Here is a 27,885-nt window from a genome sequence, read left to right as displayed (position 1 = left end):
AGGTGAAGGGTCACTGGAGTCAAAACGATAAGTCAGATTTGTTTTCACAGATGCTGCCAGACCTGCTGAGCTTTTCCAGCAACTTCTGTTTTTGTTGTTGAACAAAGGTGCTCTGGCCCCTGTGTTTATCCAGGAATTTAGGTAATTTCTGTAAGGTATTGGTACACTATGATCCCAAGACATATCTGTTATTGACATGTGATGCCTCCCTATATGACATCTGGGTGCTATTGGCTGATTGGTGATCTAATGGAGGGGAATGTTCAATAGATTTTGCATCCAGAACTTTGGATTATCATAGAATCCCTACAGTACTGAAACAGGCCGTTTGGCCCATCGGGTCTGCTCCAACCCTCCAAAGGGCATCCCACCCAGACCCACACCCCACCCTATTCTCTGTAATCCTGCATTTACCATGGCTAATCCACCTACCCTGCAACATCCCTGGACAGTTTGGGTACTTTAGTATGGCAGTCCACCTAACCTGCACATTCTTTGGACTATGGGAGGAGATTCACACAGACACGAAGAGAACGTGCAAACTTCACGCAGTTGCCAGAGGGTGGAATCAAGCCTGGGTCCCTGGTGCTGTGAGACAACAGTGTTAGCCACTGAACCACCGTGCCACGTAAATACAGACCGTAAATGCCCAGATATGAAAAAGAAGGGATAGCTATTATATTTGAAGTCATGAAGTTCTACTACTACCTTTATTGATGAGAATTAATGATAATCGTAGTCCATGGTCTGCTTTTAGAGGAAAGGACAGTGCTGCCCACAACTACTGGCCACATTCAATGGTGAGCTGTAATACTAAAGGCATGTAATTACAAGTTAGAACATCATTTGGGAGGCCGAGTAGCAAATACAGATGCATTGAGCTGCCCCCCCCCCCCCCCCCCCCCGTTTGCAAATATACTAGCGGTGATACCCCAGTGGAAAAGTCTGTAACGGTATTAAATTTTATGGACGCTGTCCAAGTCACAGCTAACAATATCAGACTTTGGATACAGACAGATCTCATCCTTTCCAAACGGAAACAATTGGTATTAATGAGGGAATCTAAGGGCCGTCCCAACTAGAATCGAAACTTTTTTGGACCCGGAGACACCAGTTTATGGTAGAGGGCAGCATATTGTTGTGGGGAGCAAGAGTAATTGTCCCAAGCAAAGGTCACCATCAAATACTGGCTGAATTCCATCAGGGCCATCAAGGATGTCCAAAATGAAGAATTTGGCTAAATATTATGTCTGGTGGCCAGGCTTAGACATCTGTGGGAATGGCTGGGTAAAGCCTGGACTGGGTTGTATGTTGACTGTGCACATCCTTTCATGGGTTCAATGTTCTTAGTTATTGTAGATGCCCACTCAAAGTACGCGCACAGGGTCCATCCATCAAATACAGGGATAACAATAGAAAAACTGCTTGTACCGTTTGTAACACAGAGTCCCAGAAGTGTTTGTCACAGATAATGGACAATCGTTTACCATCAGGAAATTTGGTTATTTCTTGAAGTTGAATGGGATATGACGTACCAGGATGGCTCCATACCACACATCACCCACTGGCCTGCAGAAACAGTGGTTCAAACCTTGAAGGCTAGATTGAAAAAACAGCCTACAGCCTGACTAGATACCAAGCTATCACTGTTCTTGTTTGATTATAGGCATCCCATATGCAACTCCAGGATAGCACCGGCAAAGTTGCTAATAGGTAGAAGATCTTGCACCAGATTATGTCTGATCTTCTTGGACCTGGGGTCGGGGTGAACCTATATGACGAATGCTAATACTGGACCCAAGACTCCACCAAGTGAGAGAGATAGTTTGGTGCAGATGATGAAGCTTTGCATATGTAAGAGGCATGGTTGACATGAGCTCAAGACTAGTTGTGTAGAAAGTTTAGGTAGGTGCAACAGTCCCGAATAAGCGTATGGAGCATATGAAAGCTGCAAATTCGCAAACAGTGTGCAGGAGCGAAACGTGCTGTACCCCTCAGAACCTTCAGAAATGCTGCCAGAGCCCATGGATTCATCCTCTCCATCAAACGTTGTCAAGTCCCCGATTCAGAAATGGACATGACAGAAGTAGCCGTCTCGATGCCCTTACCTCTAGAAGAAGAGTAAAATTCTACCAAGGCACTCCTGGCAGAAGAGGCCAGCTCCCGTGTGTTATATGCAGTCCATGTCGGAGGAACCTGACCTGGTGCCTAAAAGCACCAGGTTACTCCTGAAGAAATAGGACCAGCCTATCTCCATGGACTCACTGGGGAGGGATTATACACAGGTCAGCCAGCTAGACATCATAGTCTATGAGTTCCCTTTATTTACACATGAACAGTTCTTAATTTTAGCACAGGGTCAGGCACCAGAGTATTGACACTCCCTTTTTATGTGTCAGCCATGTCTCCCTTATTGGAACAGATTAACAGCCCCAATCAGGGAACTCGTGCTGTCGTGTCCAGCTGGATGATCTGGTTACAATCAGCCTCAAGAATTAATAATCAGTTTGTCAGCAGGTACCGTGACCAGAGCAAGGACAGTAATTTCTCAGAGGTTGAGTTGTGTGATTGGATAAGGGAGATGGTTATACCTTGAGCATCCATTCAAGTTTTCCAAAAAGGCCTCGCATTGCATTCGGCTGCCCTCGCCTACCATGATTTAAACTCAACTTACTTGTCTGGAATGAAGCAGATTAGCTATGAGGGAGGCAGAATAAATTTGAGTGTTTCTTTAGAGCAGAGAAAGCTGAGGGGGGATCTGATGGAGGTGTAGAAGATTATGAGGGGTTCAACCACATAGATAGAGAACAGCTGTTCCTCATTATTGAACAATTAATAACATGGGGGCATACCTTTAAGCTGAAAGGCAAGAAGTTCAGAGGGAATTTGAGGAATTTGTTTTTCACCCATAGAGTAGTGGAAATCTGAATGCACTGCCTGGGAGGGTAGCTGAGGCAGGAAATCTCAAGCCTTTGGATGAGCGCTTGCAATTTCACAACGTTCAAGGCTATGCTAAATCTACACTACATCAAGGAGTAATGTAGGATTAGCATAGTTTTAGCAGCACACGCTAGAAGAAGATCTGAAAAAATGTTTTCAAAATCATGAACCTGAGGGCACAGTTTTAAAGCTTTACAAAGGAGCAAATGTGAGGTTGGAAAAGAAAACTGTTCACATATTGAGTGATTCGGGTTAGGAATACACTGCCTGGAATTGTGGTGAAAGTAGATTCAATTGAGAGATTCAAGACGGATCCAGATGAATGCTTCTTTTTAGATAATTTGCAGGGTTTGGGGATAAGGTGGGAGCTTAACAAAAATTAAAATGCTCAGAGAGGCCAAATGACCTCCTCCTCACCACAATTAGCATGAGCTGTGATTCAAAGCAAGTTACGAGGAGATCAGAAAAGCAAGAAATCCTTTGGAGGATAATGCGGAAGGCTGGATGAACACAACAGGCCAAGCAGCATCAGAGGAGCAGGAAGGCTGATGTTTCTGGTCTTGACCCATCTCCAGAAATGCATTTATGAAGAAAGATCGAAACCCAAAACGTCAGCCTTCCTGCTCCTCTGATGCTGATTGGCCTGTTGTGTTCATCCAGCTCTACTACTTGTTACCAAAAAATAGAAGATAATAAAATGTGAGGCTGGATGAACACAGCAGGCCAAGCAGCATCTCAGGAGCACAAAAGCTGACGTTTCGGGCCTAGACCCTTCATCAGAGAGGGGGATGGGGTGAGGGTTCTGGAATAAATAGGGAGAGGGGGGAGGCGGACCGAAGATGGAGAGAAAAGAAGATAGGTGGAGAGGAGAATATAGGTGGGGAGGTAGGGAGGGGATAGGTCAGTCCAGGGAAGACGGACAGGTCAAGGAGGTGGGATGAGGTTAGTAGGTAGATGGGGATGCGGCTTGGGGTGGGAGGAAGGGATGGGTGAGAGGAAGAACAGGTTAGGGAGGCAGAGACAGGTTGGACTGGTTTTGGGATGCAGTGGGTGGAGGGGACGAACTGGGCTGGTTTAGGGATGCGGTGGGGGAAGGGGAGATTTTGAAACTGGTGAAGTCCACATTGATACCATTAGGCTGCAGGGTTCCCAGGCGGAATATGAGTTGCTGTTCCTGCAACCTTCGGGTGGCATCATTGTGGCACTGCAGGAGGCCCATGATGGACATGTCATCTAAAGAATGGGAGGGGGAGTGGAAATGGTTTGTGACTGGGAGGTGCAGTTGTTTGTTGCGAACTGAGCGGAGGTGTTCTGCAAAGCGGTCCCCAAGCCTCCGCTTGGTTTCCCCAATGTAGAGAAAGCCACACGGGGTACAGTGGATGCAGTATACCACATTGACAGATGTGCAGGTGAACCTCTGCTTAATGTGGAATGTCATCTTGGGGCCTGGGATAGGGGTGAGGGAGGAGGTGTGGGGGCAAGTGTAGCATTTCCTGCGGTTGCAGGGGAAGGTGCCGGATGTGGTGGGGTTGGAGGGCAGTGTGGAGCGAACAAGGGAGTCACGGAGAGAGTGGTCTCTCCGGAAAGCAGACAGAGGTGGGGATGGAAAAATGTCTTGGGTGGTGGGGTCGGATTGTAGATGGCAGAAGTGTCGGAGGATGATGCATTGTATCCGGAGGTTGGTGGGGTGGTGTGCGACAACGAGGGGGATCCTCTTTGGGCGGTTGTGGTGGGGGCGGGGTGTGAGGGATGTGTTGCTGGAAATACGGGAGACGCGGTCAAGGGCGTTCTCGATCACTGTGGGGGGAAAGTTGCGGTCCTTGAAGAACTTGGACATCTGGGATGTGCGGGAGTGGAATGTCTTATCGTGGGAGCAGATGCGGCGGAGGCGGAGGAATTGGGAATAGGGGATGGAATTTTTGCAGGAGGGTGGGTGGGAGGAGGTGTATGCTAGGTAGCTGTGGGAGCCGGTGGGCTTGAAATGGACATCAGTTACAAGCTGGTTGCCTGAGATGGAGACTGAGAGGTCCAGGAAGGTGAGGGATGTGCTTGAGATGGCCCAGGTGAACTTGAGGTTGGGGTGGAAGGTGTTGGTGAAGTGGATGAACTGTTCGAGCTCCTCTGGGGAGCAAGAGGCGACGCCGATACAGTCATCAATGTACCGGAGGAAGAGGTGGGGTTTGGGGCCTGTGTAGGTGCGGAAGATGGACTGTTCCACGTAACCTACAAAGAGGCAGGCATAGCTTGGGCCCATGCGGGTGCCCATGGCCACCCCCTTAGTCTGTAGGAAGTGGGAGGAGTCAAAAGAGAAGTTGTTGAGGGTGAGGACGAGTTCGGCTAGGCGGATGAGGGTGTCGGTGGAGGGGGACTGGTCGGGTCTGCGGGACAGGAAGAAGCGGAGGGCCTTGAGGCCATCTTCATGCGGAATGCAGGTGTATAGGGACTGGACGTCCATGTTGAATATAAGGTGTTGGGGGCCAGGGAATTGGAAGTCCTGGAGGAGGTGGAGGGCGTGGGTGGTGTCACGGACGTAGGTGGGGAGTTCCTGGACCAAAGGGGAGAAAATGGAGTCCAGATAGGTGGAGATGAGTTTGGTGGGGCAGGAGCAGGCTGAGACGATGGGTCGACCAGGGCAGGCAGGTTTGTGGATTTTGGGAAGGAGATAGAAACGGGACCTCCCACCCACAGCCTCCAATCTCATTGTTCCCCAACCCCGCACGGCCCGTTTCTATCTCCTTCCCAAAATCCACAAACCTGCCTGCCCTGGTCGACCCATTCTCTCTGATACCAAAAAATAGAGTTACTTTCACTGATATTGAAGAAAGCATGTATGGTTTGCTTTAGTATTGGGCAGCAGTCAGGCAGGCAAATTCAGTTTCGGTAGACCCAATGGGAATTTAACAGAATTACAAATTTATATATTTTGTGACAATTTGTAGAACATTAGGGCTTGATTGTCGATGTATTATTACATTAAGTTGCGATAGTATGTTCTTTCTGTCTGTAAAAAATATTGCCCTGTGTATTAACACATGTAGTAACCGGTATGTGCAAATGTGCCAAATGCTGTGAACCCGACTAACCATCCTAAATTGGCTCATGCACGCTAAGGATTGTTAAGTAAATGCTATCCAAATGTAGAATTACATCTCGTGGTGGACATTGTTGCGAGTTTTACAATCATGTCCTGGTTGTGTATTGTCAGTATCTTGCTGAAGAAACTATACTGTTTGATATGGTTAGTCAATTCTTGAGATGTAAGGCATGCATATACAGCATCACACCAGCACTAGAACTGATATACCCACATTACTCATTTGTGTGACAGGCAGAACATCTTTTTGGCTTGATGGCAGCATTCTGTCAGTCTGTTAAAACTGCATAATAGCAGCACCTGTTACTCTAGTTTCAAGAGATCCCATATCCTCCCAGAGTAATCTGAAGCAAACATTTTCCAGGGCGCAAAGTGACAGCCTTATGCCCAATCATGAATCTTTCATAAAATGGTTCATCCTTCATGTAGCATCTATTTTCTGAAAAGATTATGGCTTTGTGGAAGATTCTGAAAAATCCCCTTAAATAAATGCCCACCACTCGTTCTGTACCACATTTTAACTCATTTGCCCATTCCACTTACAAAAAATGTTTCCACACCCTTGGAAATTATTTACCTCTGTAAGTATTGAAACATTTTTAAGAAATCCCTGTAAAGGTAGACACAATTCTAACAACTCTCTGTTAATATTGAAACATTCCTAAGGATCCTTTGCAAATACTTATATAATCCCAGGAATCGTCCGTAAACATTAGCACATTCTTAAAACCTGCTGTAATTTTGCTATTTTTCCAGGGAATCCTTGTAAATATGACAAACTCCTAGCAATCCCTGTATATATTAGCATTTGCCTAAGAATGCCAACTATTTCAGTCCAGGACGTCTTTGTAGGAGTTCTCAGGATAGTGTCTTAGGCCCAATCATCTTCAGATGCTTCACCAATACCCACCTCTGCATCATAATTGCTGAAGTGGGGATGTTTATTAATGATTTCACAATATTTAACACCATTTGCAACTTCTGAGACACTGAAGTATATGTGTCCGTATCCAAATGTAGCAAAATCTGAATAACATTCAGGTATGGCTGATAAATGGCAAGTATCATTTGCACCACATGGGTGCCATGCAATGACTAATTCCAGCATGAGCCAATTTAACCACCATCCCTTGACATTCGATGGCATAACCCTCACTGAATGCCCCACATGTTGTGCAGTGGTAGTGTCCCTAACGTCTGAGCTAGAACTTTTGCATTCAAGTTCCACCTGCTTCAGTGGTGTGTATTAACTTGCACAGACTTTCATATAAAATATTTTCTAACAAACCTGTTCAGAGATGCCTGCTAAGTAACTTATTCTTGACTTTGCATAACCTGTAATTTTCTGGATGAATACAGTGGAACACCATCTATGACAAAGCAGCCCTGCTTAATGGGTGCCTTAAATACCACCTTCACCCATTCATTCACTCCACTACTAGCATACAGTCAATCCAACATGTTTTATATGTGAGCTTCAAGGAATTCACAATAACTTCAAAGCATCGTCCAAATGTATGACCTTTACTGCCTGAAAGAACAAGGGTGGCAGGTGCATGGAAATACCATTGCCTGCAAATCCCCTTCCAAGTCACACACACATCATCCTGACTTGGAAATATGTCACTGGGTCAAAACCTGGAACTCCATCCCAGAACTTCAGATGGACGGTACGGGGACTGTAATAGTTCAAGAACACAGCTTACCACCACATTTCTAGTTGTTGACATCTACCACCACCCCCATACTGAATCTGAAAATGGGGCGTTGTGACCCTTGTCTATAAATTCTATAGATCACATAACTATACTTGTTCCAAATTGTTAAAAATCTTTTATAATTTTAAATAATGTGATTAGACACCTTCTCAGCCTATTTTAGAAAATCGAAAGGTACAGAGTCTTACATCATACTCTTACATTTTCAGATCTTCTCTGTGACTGTTCCCTGTATCCAGTGATTGAATATCCTTCCCGTTTCCCCAATATGTAATATCTTCTGTGCACTCAATGACAGAATTTTACAACAGTCAAATGCTGTGACATTGATAAAGGATGTTTGTCTTAGAATCATAGAGTCATCAGCACAGAAACAGACTCTTTGGTCTAACCAGTCCATGTCAGACGTAATTCCAAATTAACTAGTCCCACCTGCCTGCTCCAGACCCATATCCCTTTCCTATTCGTGTACTTACCTAAATGTTTTTAAAATGTTGTTATTGTACCCGGATCCAGCACTTCCTCTGTGGAAAATATTTGCCTCATGTCTTTTTAAAATCTGTCCTGTCACCTTAAAAATGTGTCCCCTAGTCTTCAAATCCCTCATCCTAGGGCAAAGACAACTACCATTGACTCTATGTATACCTTTCATTGTTTTATAAGCTTTTATCAGGTCACTTCCCAACCTCCTATGCTTCAAAGAAAGAAGTCCCAGCCTAACCAGTGTTTCTTTCTGACTCAAACCTTCCATACCCAGCAACATCCTAGTAAATCCCTTCTGAAGCCACACTAGCTTGATGATATCCTTCCTATATTCTCTCTATTCTCCACCTAGCAAGGTCGTGAGTAATAAAGAACTTCTGGCAGAACCTGAATCACTGGTTTTAGTGAGAATTTGTGCAGGCTCCTGCTTTGTTTGATGCAAATGTAGGTGTCTGACTTGGCAAGGGGCTGTGTTTCTTCAGAAGGTTTGGGACCTGATTTTCACCCTATTACTAAGATGGAAATGTGCCTGTTAGTCCCAGCAGAAGAGAAGGCAATTAACCCTCATAGTCTAATTGTTGTCTTGTTCCAGATATTAGTGGATTTGGAAGTCCGATACCAGCCTGTGGAGGGAGTTGTGGGAACGTGGACTGAAAATGACTTTGTGGTTGATATAAGCGACAGGTCAGTGAACTACATAATCAGAAATTATTGAATGTTTACAAGTAGGTAACTAATTTCACAAAGAAATGCTGGAGGCCGTTATAATTACAACATTTAAAAGGCATCTGGATGGGTACATGAAAAGGGAGGGTTTACAGAGATATGGGCCAAATGCTGGCAGATGGGACTAGATTTATGTAGGATATCTGGTTGGTATAGACGAGTTGGACCAAAGGGTCTGTTTCCATGCTGTATATTTCTATGACTCTAATTCAGTCATCTGCCCCATTCAAGGAACATTAATTCTTCAAATCTGTTTTATTGTGGCTTTGACTGAAAGCTGTACTTATGGATAGAAGAGGTACTTCAGCAGGAATCGCAGGCTCAAACATACTCACTGGCTGAGCTGCTACAGCCTCTGGTGTAGAAAATTTGAAAAATGCTATGGGATGAGGCATGACTGGCTAGGCCAGCATTTATTACCCATTCTTAATTTTAACTCAGTTAAGAACCAACCACGTTGCTGTGAGTCTAGAGTCACATGAGGGCCAGGCCAGTTAAGAATGGCAGATTTCCTTCCCTGAAGGACATTAGTGAGCCAGCTGTGAAATAAATTCAACAAAGGCCAGTATCCCATCACCAGGTCACCCTTTATTTACATGTGGAGAGTCCTTCACACTGATCCAGCTCCCTCAGAGACAGTTCTCAGAGTGAACAGGATGTCTGACATTCCTGTTCTTATCTGTCAGCCAGGGCTCCCTGATTGGACCAGATTAACAGCCCCAAACAGGGAACTCATATCCAATGAGGTCCTCCTGTCTGACCTTGCTACTGTGTACACAATCTGGGCCTTCACAACAATCAACAGTAGTTACGTAGTTGTCTTTGGTTAGCTTTAATTCTAGAATTTTAAAAATTCTATTTCACCATCTGCCGTGGAGGGATTTGAACCCATAACTCTAGCACATTAGGCTGGGCGTTCTGGGCTACTGGCCCAGAGACTTTTCCAGTATGTTAGCATCTTTGCCGACAGCAAGTCAGCTACACAGACCAAGTGCAAAACCCTGACATTTCTGAATGATTAAAACAAGAGTTTCACTTAGCCCTTACCACCCCAGGGTGCTGTGCATTGCATAGAAGATGGCCATTTTGCCCATTGTGTTTTACAATGAGTCTCATTGTACCCAGCTCAGTACTAGGGCACTGAGGCATCCATCTCCTCTCTGAGTGTGATTGATGATTGTCTTCAAACACTATTCAGAAGTGTTAGTGTACTTGATGCTGGGTAATCATTTGATGCTGAATGACTATTCAGTTATTATTTCTTCATTAATGCATTTCTTTGACTGATGTATTATCTTGCTTTCTTTCTTTACAGGGAAGCTCTTATTATTCAGAATGAGGGCTATCGATCGCATGAGTAAGTTGATGTCTTTCAAGACAAGTAATTGTTTAATGGACAGAAAAGCAACATTTCCCACACTACCCTTCTAGATAATAAAAAATATGTCCAGCAGAAGGCGATTTGTCCTACCAAACCTGCCCCACTGTTCAATAACCTCAAGGCTGTATTGATTATGATCTTGACTTGACTTTCCGGGCCCTCACCAACCCCTTCCCCCATATCCTAAGTTCCTAGTCAATCAAGCATTTGTCTAACGCAGCCTTGAATATATTCCTTGACCTGTAGTCACTACTCTGTGTGAGAGGGAATTCCAAGAACTAATGATCCTCCTCTGGAGGTCTCCTGCATCATGTCTATTAGTCTTTGACGATTCAATTTACTCTGTGTGCTATCAAGAAATAGAAGGAGGCACTGGATTCTGCAAAGGGGATGGGGCCTGATGACATTTTGACAAAACACTGAAGACTTCTGCTCCAGAACATACTGCTCCCCTAGCCAAGTTCCTCCAGTATAGTTACAACACTGGCATTTGCTCAACTATGTGGAAAATTGCCCAGCTAACTGCTGTACACAAAAGACAGGACAAATCCAACATGGCCAGTATCACCCAATTATACTTGATCACTAATAAAGTGATAGAAAGTGTCATCATCAGTAACAGCAGTGTGTACCATCTTCAGAGATGTACTGCAGAAATTCACCATCACCTTTGACCACAAGCTTCCAAACCTACAACCGCTACCACCGAGAAGGATAACCATACCAGATACATGGGATACCACCACCTGCAAGTTCCCTGCAAGTCTCTCACCATCCTGACTTAGAATTCTAGTGCTGGAATTTCCTCCGTGATAGCATTTTGTCTACCAGACCACATAGGCTGCAATGATTCAAAATGGCAGTTCATCACCACCTTCTTGAGGGCAATTAGGGATGGGCAATAGATACTGGAGCAGCCTGAGACTCACATCCCATGAACAAATTTAACGGAACAAAATCATTTTCATCTCCATCTTAAGGGTGAGGGCCCTTATTTATAAACTGTACTCCAATCCTAGATTCATCAATAATAAGGAACATCTCAACCCTGTGGGCAAGAATTTTATAATTTCTGAAGAAGGGTCTAGGCCCAAAACGTCAGCTTTCCTGCTCCTCTGATGCTGCTTGGCCTGCTGTGTTCATCCAGGTCTATACCTTATTATCTCAGATTCTCCAGCATCTGCAGTTCCTACTGTCTCTGAAGACTTTTATATAGGCATGTTTTAACAGTGAACTCACTGCTAGTTTTTGGTGCCTGATAGATATTTCATGCTCCATTGATATTAATTAACTGCAAATGTGACTTTCTCTTACTCAGGGGGAAGTGTCTCCTCTTGCCCTAACAGCACCAGAGGACAGGACTGGGACCGTGCCCAGGAGCAGACAAGTGTGAGGGTCTCTAGGGGCAATGAGGCCTTCAGTGTGTGAGCAGATTCAGGCTTGTGGGTGTTGCTGGAGGAGTGAGGGGAGGAGGAAGCACCTGCAGGAGTCGACCTTGTGATGGATGGGACTGTCTGTACAGTTTTAAAAGAGACCCACCACCCTTCCTGCCCGCTGCGTCAGCTGTGTCATTTTCCAGATCTACACCCCATCCCTCAACTTGACCTGCCTGTTAGAAAATCATAGCTGTCACAAAATCACCTCAAATGGTCATTAATTGTCTACTTATGGGTCTCGGTAGGAGCTAAGGCAGACTGGGTGCCTGCGCCTCACTCTTGTACTGTTCAACTGTGGAAAGGTCAGGCCTACTGGAAACTGGATGGGGAAAACATTGGAGGAAAATTATGGAGCACCCTGCCTACAAATCTGCTAGGGAGGAAATGTAGAGTTCTGCTTGATATATTCCAGTAAGATTCTCACTCAGTCTTTGAAATTCCAATGAGGATGGACCCCTCCTGTTCACCCTTTCTTCATGAAACAAGTCCTTCAACACAGGAATCAGCCAAGCGAATCTTTTCTAAATCCCCTCCTGTGCAGTTCTCTCCTTTCTACTGGACAGAGATCAAAACTGTCTGTAGTGCACTGGGTGTGATCTCCCCAATGCCCTATCAAGGTTTTACTCCTTTTGTACTTTACTCCCATTGAAATACGAGACACCTTCCTCATCACTTCTCACTCTCTGGCAGGTATTCAGAACTGGATAAAGAGGATCAGTTGGATAAAAAGACAAGAGCTCTTGGACGGAATTTAGTGAACACTGATAGCGCTGAAGATGACGATGATGTCGATATTTCAGAAGTTGATATCAGTTCTGTCTCTTTCACTCCACAGAAAAGGTAAATGATGAGACAAAGTACGTGCTTTGATGTTGTTACTATAATGTAGTGACTCTTCACGTGTTCCAACATGAAAGCATTTTTTGTATAGAAAGATCTCACACTAAGTCATGAGATGAACGATCAGTCAATTTATATTGATGTGATTGGTTAGGGGAGGAACATTGACTGGGGCTACATGACATCTAATGTTCATTGAACAGTCCAATGAAGTTCATAACTGCCTCTAGAACTCAGAATGAACGGACATGATTTCCTGCAGTGCTGCAGAGAATGAGATCCTGTGACTTATGGGAGTAATGGACAGTATTATTGGGATCTCTATTAACCGGGCATGAGATGCAAATGTACTTTACTGCTTTTTCAGATGCATCATATTGAGGTAGCCATGAAATCTTGGTTCTATTTTTGTGGCTCCAATGCAGATGGTCAATTTGGAATTGGCGATATATTTGTTTTTGTACTTAATAATCTGGGAGTAAGGTTTCATCTGAAACCTTTTTATTCCGTAAGGAACGAAGTTCTTAGTTCAGTCTGTTGGTATCTGTTGGGAGGTTTTTATTTGCCTAGTCTGTTACCTACTTGTTGATTACTCCACAGTGGTCTTACTCAACTACTGAAATACTAAATTCAGAATAATTTTGTCCACAGTCGCTGTAGGTTTTTCAGCCGGATGGAACTGGAAACACCCGGAATACAGAATTTCCAGGTAATGAGTGAAATACAAGGTTTAAATATGAATTTAGAGTTGGCTGATAGGACATGTAGCCACACTTAGAACACAGAACATAGAACAGTACAACGCAGAACAGGCCCTTCGGCCCTCGATATTGCGCCGACCTGTGAACTAATCTAAGCCCCTCCCCCTACACTATCCCATCATTATCCAGATGCTTATCCAAGGGCTGTTTAAATGCCCCTCATGTGGCTGAGTTAACTACATTGGCAGGCAGGGCGTTCCACACCCTTACCACTCTCTGAGTAAAGAACCTGCCTCTGACATTTGTCTAAAATCTATCACCCCTCAATTTGTAGCTATGCCCCCTTGTACAAGCTGAAGTCATCATCCTCAGAAAAAGACTCTCACTGTCCACCCTATCTAATCCTCTGATCATCTTGTATGTCTCTATTAAACCCCCTCTTAGCCTCCTTCTCTCCAATGAGAGCAGACCCAAGTCTCTCAGCCTTTCTTCATAGGGCCTGCGCTCCAGACCAGGCAACATCCTGGTAAATCTCCTCTGCACCTTTTCCAATGCTTCCACATCCTTCCTGTAATGGGGCGACCAGAACTGCTCGCAATATTTCCAAGTGAGGCTGCTCTAGCGTTTTGTACAGTTGCAGCATGACATCACGGCTCCGGAACTCAATCCCTGTACCAATAAAACCTAACACACTGTAAGCCTTCTTAACAGCACTATCAACCTGCGTGGCAACTTTCAGGGATCTATGTACATGGTCACCAAGATCCCTCTGCACATCTACACTACCAAGAATCTTTCCATTGACCCGGTATTCTGCCTTCCTACACTTCCTCCCAAAGTGAATAATCTCACATTTATCAGTATTAAACTCCATTTGCCACCTTTCAGCCCAATTCTGCAGTTTATCCAAGTCTCCCTGCAACCTGCAACATTCTTCCACACTGTCCACCACTCCACCAACTTTAATTACTTATTCAGGAGAGCAGGTAACAATCGGTAAAGTTCCTTAGCCTGGGATCGTATCAACTGCAAACAGTAGCCAATGTTGTAACAGGAGCTGGCTTCCCTTTACGTGCTCTCCCTTTCGTCCATTTCTGATCTGATTTCGATAAAAGTACAACATGCTGGTGGCTTGTGTGTTTAATTGTGGGGAGGAGGAAGCTTTTCGTTGATGGGCCCTGTTGTTAGTTGGTAATGCAGCAGATAACAGCAGGCTAAGAGCTTCCTAGTCAAACAGGACAGTGGTTCTTCACAGTGATAACTTCCTGCCCAATTCCATTTGATTCACATAAAACCCATTGAGAGCTTGTTGGTGGCCCACATGTTTCCAAACTTGCATTTTCCTTGCAAAGTGTTCCACATGATATTGGTTTCACTTCATTCTTGTGTTTAGCAGCATTACGTGTTAAGACTAGGTTAATCAGGAGTTAAGTGTATTGACACATTTCCTTAATTGTAGAAGAAATAAAACATTTTTCGTGCACCCTTGATGGAATGTTTGCATTAACGTCCATTGTTAAACTTACCACACTGTGATACTGCAGTCTCAGATAGCCCTCCTTTATATAACACTCACTACCTTTAAATGTTTGCGAACTTGGGATCACAAGATTCTCATGCACTGCAAACATTATCCTGAAGGTGGGACTATACTCAAAACTGTTGCACGCTAATGAGGTATGCAAACGCATTACAAATCTTAACCCTGTAGAACCTGGCGTATTTCCTGATAAATCATAAATATACTGCTGATTTTATCTCTGTACTGCCACTTGTCTTCAGGAAATTGAAATTTTACATTTTTTGAAGCTTGTGAAGTCCACATTGATACCATTGGGCTGCAGGGTTCCCAAGCAGAATGAGTTGCTGTTCCTGCAACCTTTGGGTGGCATCCTTGTGGCACTGCAGGAGTCCCATGATGGACATGTCATCTAAAGAATGGGAGGGGGAGTTGAAATGGTTCGTGACTGGGAGGTGCAGTTCTTTATTGCAAACCGAGCGGAGGTGTTCTGAAAAGTGGTCCCCAAGCCACCGCTTGGTTTCCCCAATGTAGAGGAAGCCACACCGGGTGCAATGGATACAGTATACCACATTGGCAGATGTGCAGGTGAACATCTGCTTGATATGGAAGGTCATCTGGGGCCTGGGATGGGGGTGAGGGAGGAGGTGTGGGGGCAAGTGTAGCACTTCCTGCGGTTGCAGGGGAAGGTGCCGGGTGTGGTGGGGATGAAGGGGAGTGTGGAGCGGACAAGTGAGTCGCGGAGAGAGTGGTCTCTCCAGAAGGCAGACAAAGGTGGGAATGGAAAAATAGCTTGGGTGGTGGGATCGGATTGTAGATGGCGGAAGAGTCGAAGGATGATGCGTTGTATCCGGAGGTTGGTGGGGTGGTGTGTGAGAACGAGGGGGATCCTCTTGGGGCGGTTGTGGCGGGGGCGGGGTGTGAAAGATGTGTAGTGGGAAATGCGGGAGACGCAGTCATGGGGGTTCTCGACAACTGCAGGGGGAAAGTTGCGGTCCTTGAAGAACGTGGACGTCTGGGATGTGTGGGAGTGGAATGCCTCATCCTGGGAGCAGATGCGGCAGAGGAGGAGGAATTGGGAATAGGGGATGGAATTTTTGCAGGAGGGTCGGTGGGAGGAGGTGTATTCTAGGTAGCTGTGGGAGTCGGTGGGCTTGAAATGGACATCAGTTACAAGCAGGTCGCCTGAGATGGAGACTGAGAGGTCCAGGAAGGTGAGGGATGTGCTGGAGATTGCCCAGGTGAACTGAAGGTTGGGGTGGAAGGTGTTGGTGAAGTGGATGAACTGTTCGAGCTCCTCTGGGGAGCAAGAGGCGGCGCCGATACAGTAATCAATGTACCGGAGGAAGAGGTGGGGTTTTGGGCCTGTGTAGGTGCGGAAGAGGGACTGTTCCACGTAACCTACAAATAAGCAGGCATAGCTGGGGCCCATGCGGGTGCCCATGGCCACCCCCTTAGTCTGTAGGAAGTGGGAGGAGTCAAAAGAGAAGTTGAGTGTGAGGACGAGTTCAGCTAGGCGGATGAGAGTGTCGGTGGAGGGGGCCTGGTCGGGCCTGCGGGACAGGAAGAAGCGGAGGGCCTTGAGGCCATCTCCATGCGGAATGCAGGTGTACAGGGACTGGACGTCCATGGTGAATATGAGGTGTTGGGGGCCAGGGAATTGGAAGTCCTGGAGGAGGTGGAGGGCGATAGGGTGGTGTCCCCTTCTCTTTCGATTCCTTCGATGACATTCCATATCAAGCAGATGTTCGCCTGCACATCTGCCAATGTGGTATACTGTATCCATTGTACCCCGTGTGGCTTCCTCTACATTGGGGAAACCAAGTGGAGGCTTGGGGACCACTTTGCAGAACACCTCCGCTCAGTTCGCAACAAACAACTGCACTTCCCAGTCGCGAACCATTTCCACTCCCCCTCCCATTCTTTAGACGACATGTCCATCATGGGCCTCCTGCAGTGCCACAATGATGCCACCCGAAGGTTGCAGGAACAGCAACTCATATTCTGCTTGGAAGCCCTGCAGCCCAATGGTATCAATGTGGACTTCACAAGCTTCAAAATCCTTCCTCCCCCCACTGCATCCCAAAACCAGCCCAGCTCTTCCCCTCCCCCCACTGCATCCCAAAACCAGTCCAACCTGTCTCTGCTTCCCTAACCTGTTCTTCCTCTCACCCATCCCTTCCTCCCACCTCAAGCTGCACCTCCATCTCCTACCTATTAACCTCATCCCACCTCCTTGACCTGTCCGTCTTCCCTGGACTGACCTATCCCCTCCCTACCTCCTCACCTATACTCTCCTCTCTACCTATCTTGTTTTCTCTCCATCTTCAGTCCGCCTCCCCCTCTGTCCCTATTTATTCCAGTTCCCTCTCCCCATCCCCCTCTCTGATGAAAGGTCTAGGCCCGAAACGTCAGTTTTTGTGCTCCTGAGATGCTGCTTGGCCCTCTGTGTTCATCCAGCTCCACACTTTGTTATATTACCAACTCCTGTTGTTTAACGCTCGTTGCCAGTGTTGAGTGAGGAGGAAATTAGCATCAGTTTGTCTAGTCTTGCCAGCCAATAATGGGAGGCTGTGAAATAGGCCTGAAATATTTCCTGTGTGAATCTGAGGCAAGAAACAGAATGGCCTCCTGTATTGCGATGTTCTTCATCAATTGTTTCTTTTGCAGATAACAATCAATGTTCTCGAGGCACGAAAATTAATTGGAGTCAACATCGACCCAGTGATTTATGTGAAGGTGGGAGATGAAAAGAAGCACACGGCAACTCAGAAGTCCACTAACTGCCCATTTTATAATGAGGTAAATTCACCAAATAACTTCATATCAATCTGTCGAATTAACAGGCACCACCCGACCACATTACCAAAGGAACACGCATCATTCAGCTAAGTGCTTTAGTGACTGACTTATGTTGTGTTTTGGACAGGATTATTGGGTGTAATGGGTCAGTACTATTGGGGTTTGTCATTATGGGATGTATGGCGTGTGTTACTATGGATGCAATGAACAGTATTGTCAAGGTGTGTAATTATGGGGTGTAATGGACGGAATTGGGGTACGAAGCTGCTGATTATTGCACTGTAATACAATTGTACGTTTTTGTTGTATCTTGTTTATGTTTTGTGTTTTGAGGCTGCATTATTTTTGAATGTTAATGTTGGTATTATGGACTTTCATTTTACTGGAACAGAGGGTATCATACATGTCAGGACCAAACATGAGTTCTGAGCCCATGCAAATGAACAGTGGGACCATGGAAAAAATGTTACAAACCAGGGTTCGGGACGTGGGATAGGTGAGCTTATAAAGCAAAAGGATATAGCAGCTATACTGCACAACCACTTTGATAGTGATATCTAGAGAGGGATAGAAATGTACGTTGTATTCAGGACAAAATAAATGAATGAATGGCACAAATACAGGTTCAGGGATATGATCTTATAGTCATTACAGAATTACAGTTACAAGGATGAAATCTGGTACATAAATATTCAGAGATATAGGAATCTGTGAGAGGCAACCAGGAAGGGAAGAGCGATGGGTTTGTTCATTAGTATGAGAAGGAATAAGTGCAATAGCAAGAAATAATCTAGGATTGTATCAGATAAAGTTAAGAAATAACAAGGGGAATAATCCACTGGTCGGTGTAGTCTACAGGCTCTGTAGCAGTAGCTATATGGTATGACGTGGAATAATCAGAGATAATGAGGGAATTTTTAAAAAAGTACATTAATCATGGGTGACTTTAGTCTTTATGCAGATTCAGAAAATTAAATTGGCAAAAGTGGCCATAGAAAGTAATTCATAGAGAGTATTTGGGACATTTTCCTAGAACAATATTTTGTAGATCTAACCAGGAATTGGGCTATTTTTGATCTTGTAATGTGTAATGAAGTAGGTTTAATACATAAGCTCCCCTAGGGAACAGTGGCCGTAATATATTTATCATTCATTTAAAAGTGAGAAACTTGGGTCAGAAATATCTGCTAAATAATTTAAATCACATGGGGGTGAAGACTAAGTCGGCTGGAGTGGACTGGGAAAGGAGCTTCGCAGAATAAACAGTTGAGAAACAATGACAAACCTTTAGCAAAAAAGTTCATGATTTATAGCAAGGATATATTCCAGTGGGGAGAAGGGTTCTAGTAAGGGGATAAGCTAACCATACTTAACCAAGGAACTTTAGGTTAGTATCACATTGAAACTAAAACATACAATGCGGCAAAGATTAATGGTAAGCCAGAGGATCGGGAGCATTTTAAAAGCCAACACAAGATGTCCAAAAAAACTAATAAAGACGAAGAAAATAAACTAGGAGGCAAACTAGCAAGTAAAATAAAAATTGACAAAAAGGACTTCTTTAAATATGTAAAAAGGAAGGAAGAGTCCAAACTGAACACAAGGCTCTTACAAAACGAGCCCGGGGAATAACAAAATAGCAGGGGAGTTGGATTCATACCTTCAGTAGAGGAGTAGAAAATAAATTTGTAGATGACAACAAAATTAGTAGGAAAGTAAGTGGTAATGAAGAAATAAAAAATTAACAAGGGAATATTGATAGGATTAGATAAATGGGCCAGAATTTAGTAAATGAAGGCAACTTATCACTTACATAGAGAGAAACTTCAGGGTACTTCAGTGTAGAGGGATTTCTGTACCTATGTGTCATTGTGCATGAATTGCAGAAAAGTACTATGCAGGTGCAACAGGAAATAAGGATTACAAATGGAATTTTGGCATTTATTGTTGATTGAATAGAGTATGAAAGTAGGGAAGTGTTGCTGTTAAATAATACTCCAAGTATTTCTTAAATGCTGATCGATTGGGAAATGTTGATGTACAAAGGGACCTGGGTGGCCTTATAGTGGTTGCTGCAAACATGCAGGTGCAGCATGTTAGGTGGGGAAGTGGTGTCTTAGCCTTCATTACAAGGCAGCTTGAGTACAGGAGCAAGAAAGTCTTACTCCAGCTGGACCACACCTGGAGTACTGTGTGCAGTTTTAGTCTCCTTTCTAAAAAAAGACACAGTCACCATAGAGAGCGTGCAGTGAATATTCACCAGACTGATTCCTGGGATGGTAGGGCAGCCCTATGAGGAGTGATTGGGTTGACTAGGCCTGTATTCACTGGAGTTTAGAAGAATGAGAGTATGAAATAAACACACAAAATTCTGATGGACATGGACAGACTGGATGCAGGAATGCAGTTTCCCCTGATCAGGGGTTCATAACTGGATTCACAGTCTCAGGATGTGGAGTAGATCACTTTGGACTGAGGTGAGGAGAAATTCTTTTACTCAGAGTATGGCACATGTCAGGAGTTTTCAAACACAGAAGGCAGTGGAAGATGAGCCATTGAATATATTTGAGAAAGCAACAGATCGACTTCTGAAAGCTAAAATGTTAAGGGTAGGGAGAGAACACAAGTATGATGTTCAGATAGAAGATCAGCCATAATCATGTTGAGTGACAGAGCAGGCAGCTTTGTTGGGCCAAATGGCCTAATGCTGTTTTTATTTTCTATGTTTCTAGTGCATTCTATTTTTACTACAATAAACTACTGTGTCTGTTTTCTTCCTAGTATTTTGTTTTTGAATTCCAAGAGCCACCAGCTGTCTTGTTTGATAAAATTATTGAAATTAAAGTAAGTATGAACTGTTACTAGCAAGAATATTTAATTACTCAAATACTAAGTTCAGATTTTGATTTAAGATAATTACAAAAGGGAAATGAGCTACAGAAATCGACTGTACTCATCAGGCTTTGTTACCTAGTTTATTAGCAAATCTGCTGATAAGTTGGGGTGCAGCTGTTGCCTGGCGTGCCGACTTCTACCTGGTTCAAGATGGGTACTTGTTCTCAGGTGCTTCCTCTTATCTCTCCCTTGACGATAATCTCACCACCAAATATCAGGCTGTTATTTCCAGGACTGTCACTGATCTCATCTCCTCTGGAAATATCCACTTCGTAGTCCCCCAAACCCACACAATCTGATCTCACCTTCTTCCCAAAATCCACAAACGGGACTGTTCTGTTAGAGCTAATGGGAACTGCAGATGCTGGGGAATCCAAGATAACAAAGTGTGGAGCTGGATGAACACAGCAGGCCAAAGCAGCATCTCAGGAGCACAAAAGCTGACGTTTCGGGCCTAGACCCTTCATCAGATAAAGCCTTTTTCTAATGAACGATCTAGGCCCGAAATGTCAGCTTTTGTGCACCTGAGATGCTGCTTGGCCTGCTGTGTTCATCCAGCTCCACAGTTTGTTGTCTTGTTAGAGCTATCGTGCTTCTACCCCCCAGACATATTTCTCCCTAATTTGAGCATTTTGTTTCTCCCCTCATTAAGTATTTTCTCACTTGCACATGTGATTCTTCTGACGCTTTACATTGGTTCCAAATTTCCAGTTTTCTGGTCCTACCTGTCTCCTTTTCACCATCGACGTGTAATCCCTCTACATGTCCATCTCCCATCAGGATAGTTTGAAGCTGTGGCCAGCTCTAACATGCATGAGTTCTAGCAATGCCTGTCTGTTTGTGAAGTGTATGGATGATTCCTAATTCCTGTTCTATTCAGGGTCCCTCCCGCAACTCTGTCTTGGGTATATTGACGATGTCAACAGCGCTGCTTTCTGTTCTCATCCAAAACAAGAAAAATTAATAAATCTTGTTTCCAATTTTCATCATTCTCTCACCTTCACCTGGTCCAACTCTGACTTTCCCCTTCTCTGTCTTGACTTCTCTGACTGCAGCTCTTCGCACCCTGCTTCCTGCAAGGGTTCCATTCATCCTCTCAGTTTCTCTGTTTCTGTTGCATCTATTCCAGTGGTGCCATCTTCCACTGGGGTCCCTCTGACATGTCCTCATTTTTGCTCAACTGAGGACTCCCACCATTGTGGTTGATAGGGTCATTTCTTACACTTCTGCCCTCATCCTTTCCCCTTCCTCCCACAACAACAATAGGTTCCCCATGTCCTTATTTTTTTACCTCACTAGTCTCTGCCATTGAAGGATCATCCTCAGCAAATTTCATCACCTCCAATGGGGTGCCACCATCAAACAGATCTTCTCCTCCCCTCCACTGTCACCTTTTCAGAGGGCCCATACCCTCTGTGATACCCTGGTCCACTTCTCCATCCGTCCGAGCACTTCCTCATTCTCCCATAGCACCTTCAGATAAAACTGTGGAATGTATTACACTTGTCCCTCTCTCCAAGACCCAAACAAGCCTTCCATGTGGACTCTGCTCCTCCCTTGGAGTGGCACGGTTGCTCAGTGGTCAGCATTGTTGCCACACAGCACCAGGGAGCTGGTTTCAGTGCCACCCTTGGACAACTGTCTATGTAATGTTTGCACATTCTCCCCATGTTTGTGTGGGTTTTCACCGGTCCTCCAGTTTTCTCCCACAGTCCAAAGATGTGCAGCTTAGGTGGATTGGCCATGCTAAATTGCCCGTAGTGTTCAGAGATGTGCCAGCTAGGTAGATTAGCTGTGGAAAATGCAGGGTTACAGGGATAGAGTAGGGGTTTGGTTCGGGCCTGCGGAGGGAAGGTGCACTCTTTCTGTACCGTAGGGATTTGATAAGATTCTATTCCAGGTGAAGCATTGTTTTATTTGCACTTCTATGAATCTATTATACTGCATTCATTGCTCAAAGAGGCAGCGCTCTCTACCTTGGTGAGATCAAATGCAGGCTGGGTAATCACTTTACAGAACACCTCTGCTCCATCCCATAAGAATGCTCAACCTTCCAGTTGCTTGCCATTTGAATAAACCATCTTGCTCCCATGCAAATATTTCTATCCTGTGCCTACTGCAATGCTCTGCTGAAGCCCAATGCAAACTGATCTAACTTGTCGCTCAGGCACTTTACAGTCTTCAGGATTCAAAAGGGAGTTCACAAGCCCAGAACATGAACATTGTCCTCCCTTCCCCACCCCATTGTGTTCTTTCACGCCCTCTTTTCCACAGTACTTCCATCAGTTTGCCCTCAGTCTAGCTGATCTGTTTTCTGCATTTAACCCCCACATTACCACTTATACTTCATTGATATTGTTCCTTTACTATCATTAGCAGTCCCTTTGTCTTTTGCTCTCAACATTCCTTGCCATCTGTTCCACTTGCTCCTCTTGCTTCCTTCTCAACAGCATAAACACAATCAATTTTCCATCCCTGTTTGATTCTGCAGAAATCATCCTGAACTCTCAATATGAACTCTGTTTTTCTCTCCACAGAATTGCCTGAGCTGGAGAGTTTCTGCAGCATTTTCTGCTTTTATTTCAGATCTCCAGCATCCACTTTATTTTACTTCTTTATATTATTGTTTTTAGTTGAGGTGTTTAGAATTCAAACTCTGGGAAGGAACATTTATGCAGGACTATAATTTCACTAGAGTTCTCGCCAGTCACTGAAGTAAGGTTTCACAGCTACTTATTGCCTTCCACTTTGAAAAATAGTCACAGTTTCAAACCTATCATTCATGAGAATCCATGTCCAATTGTTCTGAGTAGGCCTTGTTGTAAAACAACTGGGATGAGGAATGTTGGCAAAGTGTTCTCCTCCGCGAAGCGACACTGTAATAAGTGATTGTCTCACTGTTTTCGATTCCCAAACAAGACAAACCTTCTGATGATTTGATTTTGATTGTGTTGTGATTACGATTTAAAAAGTCTTATTATTGATTTGTAGACCGTGAGGAAGTGTCAGTCCAAGAATGCAGGGCTCTATTAGGTTGAAACTATAAGAACTTGGTTAAATTAAGTATTTTCAGTACACCCGAGATATGCCTGAGGGAAATTTGAGGGCACCAAAGAGTTTCACAGTTTGCAGTTATTGTGAAAGAATGAACTTGAATAGAAACATTGGCAACCATTTGTTTTATGCCTAATTTTGTTTGTGCTCTAGGCTGTTCACGCAAAAAAAATTCCATTCACTGGAGTTCAGTTGGGAACATTCAAGATTGATGCAGGGACTGTCCATCAACAGCCTGGTAATTAGATACATTTGTACATCAGTGATGTTCTATTAATTCTTGAGACACAATCTTCATTTTGTTATAAATGTCCTTATTGTATGGTTCCCTTTCTCACTTGATTCTGAAAATAACTGGACTTCCTGTCACATCATACACTTGCAACAAGGACTCACAGAGCTATCAGGTCGGTCAGGGACTATCCCTGGTGGTCTAGTGGTTAGGATTCGGCGCTTTCACTGCCGCAGCCCAGGTTCGATTCTCGGTCAGGGAATCAAGTTCTGTTCAAGAAGGGGAGTAGAGACAACCCTGGTAATTATAGACCAGTGAGCCTTACCTCAGTTGTTGGTAAAGTGTTGGGAAAGGTTATAAGGGATAGGATTTATGATCATCTAGAAAAGAATAAATTGATTAGGGATAGTCAGCACGGTTTTGTGAAGGGAAGGTCGTGCCTCACAAACCTTATTGAGTTCTTTGAGAAGGTGACCAAACAGGTAGATGAGAGTAAACCGGTTGATGTGGTGTATATGGATTTCAGCAATGCGTTCGATAAGGTTCCCCACAGTAGGCTATTGTACAAAATCCGGAGGAATGGAATTGTGGGAGATATAGCAGTTTGGATCGGAAATTGGCTTGCTGAAAGAAGACAGAGGGTGGTAGTTGATGGGAAATGTTCATCCTGGAGAGCAGTTACTAGTGGTGTACCGCAAGGGTCGGTGTTGGGTCCACTGCTGTTTGTCATTTTTATAAATGACCTGGATGAGGGCGTAGAAGGATGGGTTAGTAAATTTGCAGACGACTCTAAGGTCGGTGGAGTTGTGGATAGTGACGAAGGATGCTGTAGGTTGCAGAGAGACATAGATAAGCTGCAGAGCTGGGCTGAAAGGTGGCAAATGGAGTTTAATGCAGACAAGTGTGAGGTGATGCACTTTGGTAGGAGTAACTGGAAGGCAAAGTACAGGGCTAATGGTAAGATTCTTATTAGTGTAGATGAGCAGAGAGATCTCGGTGTCCATGTACACAGATCCTTGAAAGTTGCCACCCAGGTTGACAGGGCTGTTAAGAAGGCATACAGTGTTTTAGCTTTTATGAATAGAGGGATCGAGTTCTGGAACCAAGAGGTTATGGTGAAGCTGTACAAAACTCTGGTGCGGCCGCATTTGGAGTATTGTGTACAGTTCTGGTCACCGCATTATAAGAAGGATGTGGAAGCTTTGGAAAGGGTGCAGAGGAGGTTTACTAGGATGTTGCCTGGTATGGAGGGAAGGTCTTACGAGGAAAGGCTGAGGGACTTGAGGCTGCTTTCGTTAGAGAGAAGAGGGTTGAGAGGTGACTTAATTGAAACATATAAAATAATCAGAGGGTTAGATAGGGTGGATAGGGAGAGCCTTTTTCCTAGGATGGTGACGGCGAGCACGAGGGGGCATAGCTTTAAATTGAGAGGTGAAAGATATAGGACAGATGTCAGAGGTAGTTTCTTTACTTAGAGAGTAGTAAGGGAATGGAATGCTTTGCCTGCAACGGTAGTAGATTCACCAACTTTAGGTACATTTAAGTCATCATTGGACAAGCATATGGACATACATGGAGTAGTGTAGGTTAGATGGGCTTGAGATCGGTATGACAGGTTGGCACAACATCGAGGGCCGAAGGGCCTGTACTGTGCTGTAATGTTCTATGTTCTATGTTCTATGTTCTATGTAGGCTTACGTGGCTGGAGAGTAGCATTTTGCACGTGTGCAGAATGACCTCATGGAATTCACACAGAGGCTCAGCTTGCTTTGTTACTCTGACCTTCTGTTCTTAGCCTAATTCTACTAATATAGGATAGTCTATTCCTGTTATTTCATTGTTGCTTAATTGAATTAGTACTGAATCCCCTCTTCGCTTTATCATTGACATCACTTCATTCAAATCGATTAAAGTTCCGTTTAGTTTTAGTAGAAGAAATGATTTTAAGTTATTCTAGCAACTTGTTTGTTGCCTCCTCTCCCCTCAGGAGCATACGAAAGAACTCAATGTAGAACATAAGAACTCAGGATAGGAGGGCACCATTCAGCCACTTGAGCCTGTTCCACCATTGAATATAATCTCACCTTGCCCTCAACTCCACTTTCTTGCCTACTCTTCATAACTTATCAACCCATTGGTAATCAAAAATCTGTTTCTATCCTCCTTGAATTTACTCCTGCACCATACTTTGGGGTAGTCAATTCTACAGATCCATGATTAAAATTTGCTACACCTCACAATCATACAATCCCTACAATGTGTAAGCAGACCATTCAGCCCATCAAGTCCACGCCAACCCTCCAAAGAGCATCCCAACCAGACCCACCCCATCCTGGTAGCCCTGCATTTCCCATGGCTAACCCAACAAACCCACATATCCCTGAGAAGTATGGGCAATTTAGCATGGCCAGTCACCAAGTTACACATCTTTGTAATGTGGGAGGAAACAGAGCACCCAGAGTTAACTCAGCCACATTAGGGGCATTTAAACAGTCCTTGGATAAGCATATTGATGATGATGGGATAGTGTAGGCAGAGGGGCTTAGATTAGTTCACAGGTCGGCACAACATCAAGGACCGAAGGGCCTGTTCTGCATTGTTCTATGCTCTATACTCTATGTTCTATGAAACCCACGTAGACATGGGGAGAATGTGCAAACTCCACACAGACAGTTGCCCGAGGGTGGAATCAAACCTGAGACCCCAGCGCTGTGAGGCAGCAGTGCTAACCACTGAAATGTAGCCCATTCACTGAATTTATCTATATTCATTTGTAAATTTCTTACTTCTTCATTGCAACTTACTTCCCCATCTATTTTTGTGCCATTTGCAAATTTGACTGCAGTACTTTCTGTCCCTGCATCTAGACCTTTTAAGGGCGGCACGGTGGCTCAGTGGTTAGCACTGCAACCTCACAGCGCCAGGGACCCGGGTTCGATTCCATCCTCAGGCAACTGTCTGTGTGGAGTCTGCACATTCTCCCCGTGTCTATGCGGGTTTCCTGTAGGTGCTCCGGTTTCCTCCCACTGTCCAAAGATGTGCAGGTTAGGTGGATTGGTCATGCTAAATTGCCCATAGTGTTCAGAGGTGTGTGGGTTATAGGGGAATGGGTCTGGATGGGATGCTTCAAGGGGCGGTATGGACTTGTTGGGCCGAAGGGCCTGTTTCCACACTGTAGAGAATCTAATCTAATACATTTCAAATACTTGGGAACCAAGAACTGAACTCTGTAGCACCTCACTAATTACAGCTTGCTAATCAGAAAAAGATCCATTTACCCGAACTCTCTGCTTCCTGAGGACTCTGTCAGTCCTCTGTCTAAGCTATCAAATTACCCTTAACTCCATACCTTATTAAATGCCTTCTGAAAGTCCAGGTATACTAAAATATGGGATCTCCATTGTTCATTTTTCTAATTATATCTTCAAAGTACTCTAGCAAATTAATCAAATGTGATTTACCCTTAATGAAACTGAACTAACTCTGATGGATTGTATTTTGACTTTCCAAATTGTTACTTCCTTAATAACTGATTCTAACAATTTCCTAACTGTAGAATCCCTACAGTATTGAAACAGGTTATTCGGCCCAACAAGTCCACACTGACCCTCCAAAGAGATCCCACCCACACCCATCCCCCTACCCTTTCCCTATAACCCATCATTTCCCATGGCTAACACTCTTAATCTAAACATCCTGAACACTGTGGCCAATTTAGCACGGTCAATCGACCTAGCCTGTGGACTATCTTTGGACTGTGGGAGGAAACCGGAGCAGCCAGAGGAAACCCACACAGGCACAGGGAGAATGTGCAAACTCCACACAGATAGTCACCCGAAGGTGGAATTGAACCTGGGTCCCTGGCGCGGCTGCCATGTCTCATGTTAAACTCACTGGTCTATAGTTTCCTACATCCTGCTTCCATTTTTGAATAAGGATGTATTTGTGCTTCATAATTTCTCCACAAACCATCTTAATCTTTCTGTATATATTGTTCTTTTTATAAATATAGCATAACTTCCTTGGTTGCTAATTGAGAATTATCCTGCCGTGAGAGTAAATAG

The 27,885-nt window shown here is 44.4% G+C and overlaps 1 protein-coding gene across 1 annotated transcript in view; it reads left to right on the top strand.

Moving 5' to 3' along the window:
* Positions 1 to 27,885, top strand: part of fer1l4 (fer-1 like family member 4) — a 253,912-nt gene that overhangs the window by 19,047 nt on the left and 206,980 nt on the right. Inside the window, exons 5-11 of the mRNA XM_059652665.1 lie at positions 8,828 to 8,919; positions 10,277 to 10,318; positions 12,469 to 12,618; positions 13,270 to 13,327; positions 17,509 to 17,640; positions 20,422 to 20,484; positions 23,743 to 23,827. Coding sequence (XP_059508648.1) covers positions 8,828 to 8,919; positions 10,277 to 10,318; positions 12,469 to 12,618; positions 13,270 to 13,327; positions 17,509 to 17,640; positions 20,422 to 20,484; positions 23,743 to 23,827 — 622 coding nt within the window. The remainder of the gene's footprint in view (positions 1 to 8,827; positions 8,920 to 10,276; positions 10,319 to 12,468; positions 12,619 to 13,269; positions 13,328 to 17,508; positions 17,641 to 20,421; positions 20,485 to 23,742; positions 23,828 to 27,885) is intronic.

This window comes from Stegostoma tigrinum, chromosome 19 (assembly GCF_030684315.1).
Source record: "Stegostoma tigrinum isolate sSteTig4 chromosome 19, sSteTig4.hap1, whole genome shotgun sequence".
Classification (NCBI taxonomy): domain Eukaryota; kingdom Metazoa; phylum Chordata; class Chondrichthyes; order Orectolobiformes; family Stegostomatidae; genus Stegostoma; species Stegostoma tigrinum.
This window is presented reverse-complemented; position numbering and strand designations above follow the sequence as displayed.